At 38.0% G+C, this 8779-nt stretch overlaps 1 protein-coding gene across 1 annotated transcript; it reads right to left on the bottom strand.

Annotated features, from left to right (window-relative positions):
* Positions 1-1387: 1387 nt before the first annotated feature.
* On the bottom strand, positions 1388-4317 carry LOC143633311 (uncharacterized). Its single transcript, XM_077101633.1, has 4 exons — positions 3889-4317; positions 3409-3662; positions 2246-2407; positions 1388-1606 (listed from the first exon to the last, which is right to left on the bottom strand). The coding sequence occupies exons 1-3, from the start codon at positions 4184-4186 to the stop codon at positions 2327-2329; spliced, it is 633 nt and encodes a 210-aa protein (XP_076957748.1). The 5' UTR covers positions 4187-4317; the 3' UTR covers positions 1388-1606; positions 2246-2326.
* Between the last annotated feature and the right edge of the window lie 4462 nt (positions 4318-8779).

The following is an 8779-nucleotide window of genomic DNA, read 5'->3' as shown; positions in this document are numbered from 1 at the left end:
TTGTGGTTTTTATCTACATATGTATCTCAACTAAAACTTATGTATTATCACCAACAATCGTGTTGACAAACTTTATTATTATACATACTACAGGTGCAAGTAATTTACATTGATCAAGATTGAAGATGTTAGTTTTTACCTTAGGATATTTATCCAAACAATAAATATGATGTAATTGTTTTGATTATTATAATTGTGTGCTTGTTTTGATATTAATGAATTAAATAATTATTGTCACTTTAATTAGTGCCTTTTGAGCTATTGCCCAATCAATATGTTATGCCCCGGCATGTTCCGCCTTTGGTCGTGGTGTGACATCAATGTCATATGTTGTGCACACAACAATTTTCTTTGAATATAAAAAGCGGTATGTCGGATTAGAGTGACTTGAACCCTCATGATTTTCGAAATCGACTGATTTTCCTTTTACTATGATTTCATTGTTTCCGCTTTTAACATGTAGAACGTGACTCTTATCTTTATTCTCAACCGATCTATTAATTATATTACACTGAGCCGTTCAATAAAAAACCACAATAAATTGAATGTTTGTGTTGTGCGATTCTCTACTTAAAAATTATATTTTCTATCAACCACAACTCAATGTATATGTTATGCACACAACAATTTTCTTAAAATATAAAAATCGGTATGTTGGACACCAAGGGCGATTGGATTTGGCTTGATGACCCGTGTGAAAAGTACACGGTGGCATCTATGAATAAACCCTTATTTAACGCATACAGTCCTTCTAGCTCCTTTGTTATTTTTTGGAACAGATTTTTGCCCTTTTAGTTCGAGCTCTTGATTCATACCTCAATGCATCTGTGTGTTACAAGGAAAAAAGTTTGAAAGACGAGATCTGAGAATACTTTTCCCGGTACGCTTTACATGGTTACCTAAGTGGACCTAAGTAGTGTAGAAGATCAAGTCATTGACCTTTCTTTGGATTAAGAAATCAGTGTAACTTCTCGTTTTAGTTGAGCCCCTAGCGTCTTGTTAGGCTTAGCTGTTTTATTAAAAGTGGCCGTTCGAAAAAAAAATAAAAATAAAATTGGAATGTGTGTTGGTAGCCAGAACAAGATTGTTGTTTTAATTTTTAAAGGCCTACTCTTGTATCCATCCAGCTATTATTCCACCTTGTTCAGAATCTTTTTGGAGATGGTTATACAATATTTCTGCCTATCCGGGCCGGCCGGTCTGCTTTATGCTCTGTCCTCCTTAATAATAATATTCATATTCATGTGGGACTTGTAACCATGTTCATTTAAAAAAAACAACCTCCATAGAACATGCTTATAAAACACTTTCTTCTGGATGTTTGTAAAGCATTCAAATCTTAACATAAGATCATACCATGTTATTATTTTTCGAACCGACAAAAATGTGTGCAAGCATTTCATTCTCTAGTAAAACCGAAAAAAAATCTATACATTTTCTTTTTTCGTGGAAGACAGATCTCAAGCGCGATACTTATCCCCACTTGTATAAGACCGAAACACAACTCATAGTTTACATATGTGATATGTACCCAAACTTATATATATTATCTTGGTCACCATCTCTTCATGTTTGGCCATCAAGTGACGGTTCTCCTTCGGATAACCTGCATAAAGAACAACATTATCAAACAAAGATTAGATTCATCAAACATTAAAAAAAATTGCAAGATGAGCTTAGATTGCATTAAAAACTAAACCTAACTGAAATCTTGGACAAAAATGACTATATTCCACGTTGGGCATGAACAAGTTGCCAAAGAGCACATGGTGATGACTGAATAGGTTCAATTACAGGACAGATTGAAGGAAAAAAGTAGTCTTTTTTAGGTACCAAGCAATCTGTCTGGGAAAATGGGTTGGCATGGGACTTGTTAAATATTTTATTATATATCTATAATTTATATATACCCCAATGGCCCACAAAATGGGGAAATTTAAACTATGAGTAGCATGTTTTGTTTTGATAGTTGTACGTTACAAGTTAACAAATACAGTATGGTAATTGGGAAAATGACCAAAATGTCGATTTATTAGTCTAAGGTGAAAAAAAAATGTTCATTTAACCAGCCTTTTTCATAGACATCCACCCTAAATCTAATTGACGCGTCTACTTAACAATTATTATATGAAATTTTCAATTAACAAGATTCTACGATCCTCAAAAAAAATTTCCGCAGCGCCCGTTCAAACGGACAAAATATTTATTTTGAATAGTCAAATAGACATTGAAGAGATTATGTTACCTGAAACTTGGATATGGAATCTTGGTTGGCCATTGAAAAGACTATGAATATGGGATGTGAATAGTTACTAAGCTTGCATATTTAGTTTTGGAGTTTCACTTTCACTCTTTCATCTTGAAGAATCTTTGAGTACCTTGGAAACCCATTTTTAAATGTAGATACCTGAAATAAAAAAATACATAATCTTGTTAAATAAAGAAAACCCTTTATTCCAACTAATAAAAAGATCAATTCTTTAATTATCTTATTACTAGAGTTATACCAAAAGGGTATGGTTGAATCTCAAGTTGTACTTCAAAGGAATTTTGTTAAATCATAAAGTCCCTTTAGCTTGTTTTAAAGTTATGCAACCGAATACGAATCATATAACGCTTTCGGTTCACTCGGTAGATGTTATTCTAAAGTGATTTACACTTTATTTCCCATTATATTTTCAATACATTATACAACTAAAGTCATTTCAAGCGAATATTACATGAAAATTGTGATATTTTGGGAAGACCGACTTCAGCTTTGTATGTCGATTATAGATAAACTCTACAATTATAGATATTTCTTGAAGTAAAAGAAATTCAAACCGCGTGTAAAGTGTATTTTTTCTTGAAGAGTCGAAATCAATTTAATTTACTACCCAACAAAATGGACATTCTCTCTTCTAGCCGTTGAAATGTAACATGTCATGGTCCCCTCATTAGTAAGTTGTACATTAATAACATAACTCTAGCTTGCCAAAAGCCCTATGTAACGCCTTTCAATTAATTTGACTACTTTTGGTTAAATATAATTAATAATGTAAAAAAATTTCATGTAACATTTATACAACCACCTAAAATTCTTCTCCACCGTTGAAATAGTCAACAATGGCAAATCACGAAAAAATCGTTTCACGTCTTTTGTAACGGCCCCACTTTTTCAGTTATGTACAACTTGTGAGAGATGGCTTACAAGTAGCTTATGCATGATGTACAACTTTTTATTGCATAGTGAACTATTTAGGTATTAAATTAAGCATAAATGGACTCTCAAGGTAGGTTTATTATAGGTTTAATGGGAAGAATCTTCATTCAAAAGGATATATATATATATATATATATTTAAAACAGCAACTATTTTATAAAAAAATTATTAGCTAAATAAGACGATACATCAAAACAAATACTTACCGCTTCAATGTCAATTTTGTACACGAGAAGCTTCCGTCGTTCTCTGCAACTAGTCCGGTACGCCACTAACACGTGTCCGAATGCCAACGACATCGAACATACAAACAAAGCCACTTGCGTCGAGGTAAACTCGCTGCCGAACACACACGACGCCTTGATCAATACGAACAACAACGACGCAACCGAACAAACCATAGTGATTCCTAAGTATGGGCCCCTTGATAACCCGGGACCATCACATAGTCCGTACACACCTACGTTAACAACATAAATTGTCAAATGATTAATTAATTAGAGAATTATTTACTTTATACAGTAAAAAGTAAAAAACCCTGTCAGGTGAGCTAGCCTGGTATAGGAATAGGACACATGGCCGGGAGGTCCATGTTCATTTGTCATGTTTGAACATGGAACCTCCTGTCATATATATCCAGGCTAGTCATTTTTCAGGGTTTAATGAAAACAAAATTAATTACTCACAGAGTATGATGGCTGATCGGATTATGGAAATAATCGGGATATCGATCAACGAATACCGAAAATCGTAGTTGATCAAATGAGAATTAAGGGATTGAATAAACGAGAACGTCCGAGTGGGTTCGGATAAAGGCGGTGTGAGCGAAGCGGATAACAAAGCTGTTGGAAGCAAAGCGTCCGCGACAGCGAACAATATTGGGGCCGAAAAGAACATGAAGGAAATGATCATAGTTACTAAAAAGAACAAGGTTTTGAATCCTCGTAAAGCCTTCTTACTTCTTTCATCTTTCAAAAAACCCATGATGTTTTTGAAGGTGTGATAGTAATATTATTATTGGTAGAATATGGAGACAAGGAGAAGAAGCAAAAACAAATGTTTGAGTTGGGAAATAAAAGGGGGTCAAATAGGGGAGAAGAGAAGAGGCATTTTCTCTCACATCAATTTTTTTTTCTCTCTCTATATAATATTGTTTGTAAACCGTATGAAATGTGTGCGGTCGGGTTGTGTTGAAAGAGGCATGAAATAAACGGAAATTACCTGATTAAAGCATTATTTATATAAATAATTTGGTTTTCTAAAATCAATTATTTGTCAACTGTGTAAATTTGTTATTGAGTTTAGAAGATTTTTAATATATGGAGAAATAGATGTTTGTATTAATGAAATTTATATGTTTTTTATGTTATGTAATTAGATTCATTGTGGTTATATATTGAAGAAAAAATGTTTATCTATTTTAACTAGTTGATAAGTGTTGAGGTAGGGTATGAAACCCACCATTTGGCTAAGTATGACAATAATTGTATACACCGGGCGGAACACTAGGTGTCAGGAAGCCACTAACGCAGGGCATAGTGCATGGCGCGAAGAGTGGAGTCCAATATAAATTTTCCTGACACCTCGAGAATGGTAATGCAAAGGTCCCACCAGCATGGGACAAAAAGATGGTAACCCACGTAGGGATAAACACCAAACCAATGGGGATTGGACAACACATAAAGGATGGTACAAACAGTACAATCAAATCCTTATCAAAAGGCCATGATGCCCACCAACTTCCACCAACCACCACGACCGCACGAGTGGGGAATATTATTGGTGGAGAACCTGACAAGGTGGTTGGTCACACTCTCTCTCCTCCGGCTATAAATACCAGTAAACCTCCAAATAGTAAAGGAGGGACTCTCTCTTACTATCACTATCAAATTATACTACCTCGTATTATCAAATACTGATTCTCACGCCGGAGGGTGGTTACGAGAGAATCCCCCAATTCCTCGTAACGAGCTCACGGTGTTCTATTTTGCAGGATACACTTGCCTGCGCCAAGAAGGTTTTATAACACATCGTGTAGAATACTTAGCCATTACCCTCGGACTAACGTGTTAGACCTTGAGGGGTGGATTCGTGTTTCTTCATTGGCGCCATCCATTCATAAAGCTAGAACAGTAACTCACTCCGTTCTTGGCTCAGATGAGTGGCAAGACCACACCAAAGGAGGTTGGCCAAAAAACCAACCTAGAGGAAAACATCGAAAATCTGGACGTAGAAAATACGGATGGAGGTCTCTTTAATGCCTCCATCGTTCACCCTGCCATGACAGATAAGCAGCAAACAAAAGCGCGTTCCAAAGCAGCCATGTCGCCGGACATCATGGCGTGGCTCGAGGTTGAACAACAAAAGTTGAGAGACAAAGTACAAGAAAAAATGGCATCCGTTGTGAAACCTAGATCACTGTTTGAGACAGATTCTAGTAGCAACGAAGAAGAATCTGAAGAAAACTCCACGCCGGCTCAGGCGAAAACGCCATTCGCCAAAACGCCTCCTGCTAAGCAAAACAACAAAGCAGGAGAGAAAGCCCAGAGGTCGAACCAAAAGGCAGACTCACGCCTAGACGACCCTAACTATGAAGAGAGCTGGAAAGGACCAGAGGCCAGAAAGTTAGTAAAATACCATCCAGAAGCGGCGGTAGATTTTTCCAAACCATACCGACCAACAACATCGGCGGGAAAATCAAAGTTCGTGGCAAGAATAGCCGAAGCCGAACTACCAGAAAACCCCAAAATCCCGCCAACGATGGGTCAATATGATGGTATCTCAGATCCAGACGATCACTTACAAACCTTCACAGCTGCGGGGTTAGTATCAGGGTGGACCATGCCGTTATGGTGCCATATCTTCACACTAACCCTAGTAGGAGCCGCTATAGCATGGTTCGAAAGATTACCGGATAACCAAATCACAAGCTGGGAAGACCTAGCAAAAAAGTTCACTCAAAAGTTTAGCCAGCAACGGCGACACATCAGTGACCCAGCAGATATTCTGAATGTCATCAGAAATGATAACGAAATGCTTGAAGACTTCACCACTAGATTCAACCAGGAAGGCCTGAACATCGGCGGCGTAAGCGAAGAACTTCTGCGGGCAGCCTTTCGCCAAAACGTAAAGTGCGACGATCTCATACGGAACCTTACGGGTAGAGATGGCATTCCGCAGCGATGGGACGATGTTATGACCGCGGCCAAGAGATACGCGCGTATGTAAAAAATTTTGGGAAAAGAACTGGCAAAGAACGATGCCTGGAACGACATTAATAGAGCTCGCCAAGGCAAAAGAATGTCCTCCGTATGGTCGAGGTTGAACAGGGAAAGAGAGTCCACATTCGATCCATCCAAAGCAAGACAAAAAGGTCAATCGAGTACAACCCAAACGAACGGATCCAGATGGACCCCGCTGACAAGAAGCCCAGCCCATATAATGTATAACGAAAGAATCCAGCTGAAGAAACCGGCACCAGTCAAACAGGGGCCAAGCACATATATGAAAAGTTATTGCGACTTTCATGAGCAACATGGCCACACGACAAATATGGCCACAACATGGCCACACGGGCAAAAGTCGTGTATATTATTATATTATTTGTTTAATTTTAGTTTAAATATTATGTGAACTTTGGTACTTCAAGCGTGTTTATATGTTTCAGGATACTTGACGTTAAGGACGCTTATCGGGATGAATTACGGGCTTGGAACGAAGATATAGAAAACTCATGATGATTGGCACGCTTTCCTATGCAAAATAAATGAAGAAAATAAAGAAAATTCTGTCAGACGCCTTTAGCGCGGTGCTAAAAGGTCCTGATGGTGATGTCAGCGTATCTCTAAGATCATCAGAATTTTGAGTTTTTAGCGCGACGCGAAAATCACACCCCTGGGATGTTAGCGACGCGCTAAGATCCTCCTGACGGGAAAAATAACCCTAACTTTGATATAATCAGTTTTTCAGCCCCCATTGGAGATATCCTTCATTCCTCCAACCAAGTACAAGCCCTAGGACGATTTTCCACCATCCCGAAGCCTCCGGTTCGTCCGTTTATCGCATGCTTTCATCCTCTCATCAGATAAGCGAATCCTTCGTGATGCCGATGTCAGGCTAAACCATTGTATTCACTTTAGGCTAGGGTTTTGTGTAAACTAACTTTGATCAGATTCTATGTTTTGAATGAGTATGAACTTGATTGATTGTTTTTAATCTTGTTTTACATTATGAATTGATTATTTAAACAGTTTATGATTTTGATTATCAAACTTTGCATCACTTATCTGGTTGTGTTCATCACATGTAGGGTTAGCTCTTATGTCATTGAACCAGTAATCGTTAGTTATTGCTTAAAATTGGTTTTCATACATTAAACTGGTAATTGGGTAAGCCGGAGTTCAGTTGTGTCAACAATTCGGTTAGGGTATCGTTTGTCCTCACAACCCAACTGTTAGGTTTAGTAATTACTGCGCAATTAATATTAAAGAATCTGTGATTAATCGGTTATCACTTTGCCTGAACCTGAAGTGAATCTTCTCTCATAATTGTTTACAGCTTTAAAAGTAATCGTGTGTTCTTATAATCATCTTTACAAACTGCTTGACATCGACTGTCCGCTTTAGTTAATTAATTAATAATCATGAACTTTACTTGCACTTTCCACTGATTCCCTATGGAGACGACCTTACTTACCCATACTAGTTATAGGTATTTAAGTTTTATAAATACTTGTTTTTTATTAGAGCACGACATCTACATCAAAATGGTACCGTTGCCGGGAAATCAACGCGTAAAGTGCTAGTTTAGCTTACTTTTAGTTTTTGTTTTTAATTTTTCTTCGTTGATTTTACGCGGGGTGTTCGTGTCTATGTCTTTGCAGGTAACTTCACAAGTTGATGCAGACGAGATATTCCCGTGAGAAGGAGCCGCTCCAGTTTGATCCCGAAATCGAGAAAACAGCAAGACAAAACCGAGCAGCTCAGAAACCCATATTAAACCAAATACCTGAAATCAGAACACCAAAAGAAGAGACTATGAGTACCCGAAACAGAAGGGACCCGAATATGTACCAACCAAATAACCAAGAGCAACCAGTTCCACAAAACCAAAACGTTAACCGTGACAGAAACCGTAATCTGTTCAACCGAAGAGATGTTAACCGTAATCCCAGAAACATGGATGACAACTTGTCAATCAGATCAGCTCCAGTGAACCGTCAAAGACAGAATGATTTGAGAGAGGAAAGACCCGAGATTGATCGTGCTCGTGCACGGGTGGAAAATTGGCACATAGGGGACGATTTTGGTTACGATTCTGAGGATGATGAGGAGCGTAGAGATGACCGGAGGGGTCGATATCAGCAACAAGATCCCCGTGATGAACAAGAAATCAGACAGAATCATCCAGAAAATCAGAGAGATCGATCACCCAGACGGCAACAACACCATGAACAACCGTATTATGATTTTGATGATGGAGTTCCAAGGGCGTTTATTCCACCGCCAGTCAGAGGCGTTCAAAGTCACTTCATTCCACAAGTGGCTACGAATCCTCTACCAATCATCATTCCAGTCA

Source organism: Bidens hawaiensis, unplaced genomic scaffold (assembly GCF_021521415.1).
Source record: "Bidens hawaiensis isolate Kalapana, Puna unplaced genomic scaffold, B.hawaiensis_p1.1 tig00006676_1, whole genome shotgun sequence".
NCBI classification, from domain to species: Eukaryota; Viridiplantae; Streptophyta; class Magnoliopsida; order Asterales; family Asteraceae; genus Bidens; species Bidens hawaiensis.
Note: the sequence above shows the minus strand (reverse complement) of the source record. Positions and strands in the feature narration are given on the sequence as shown.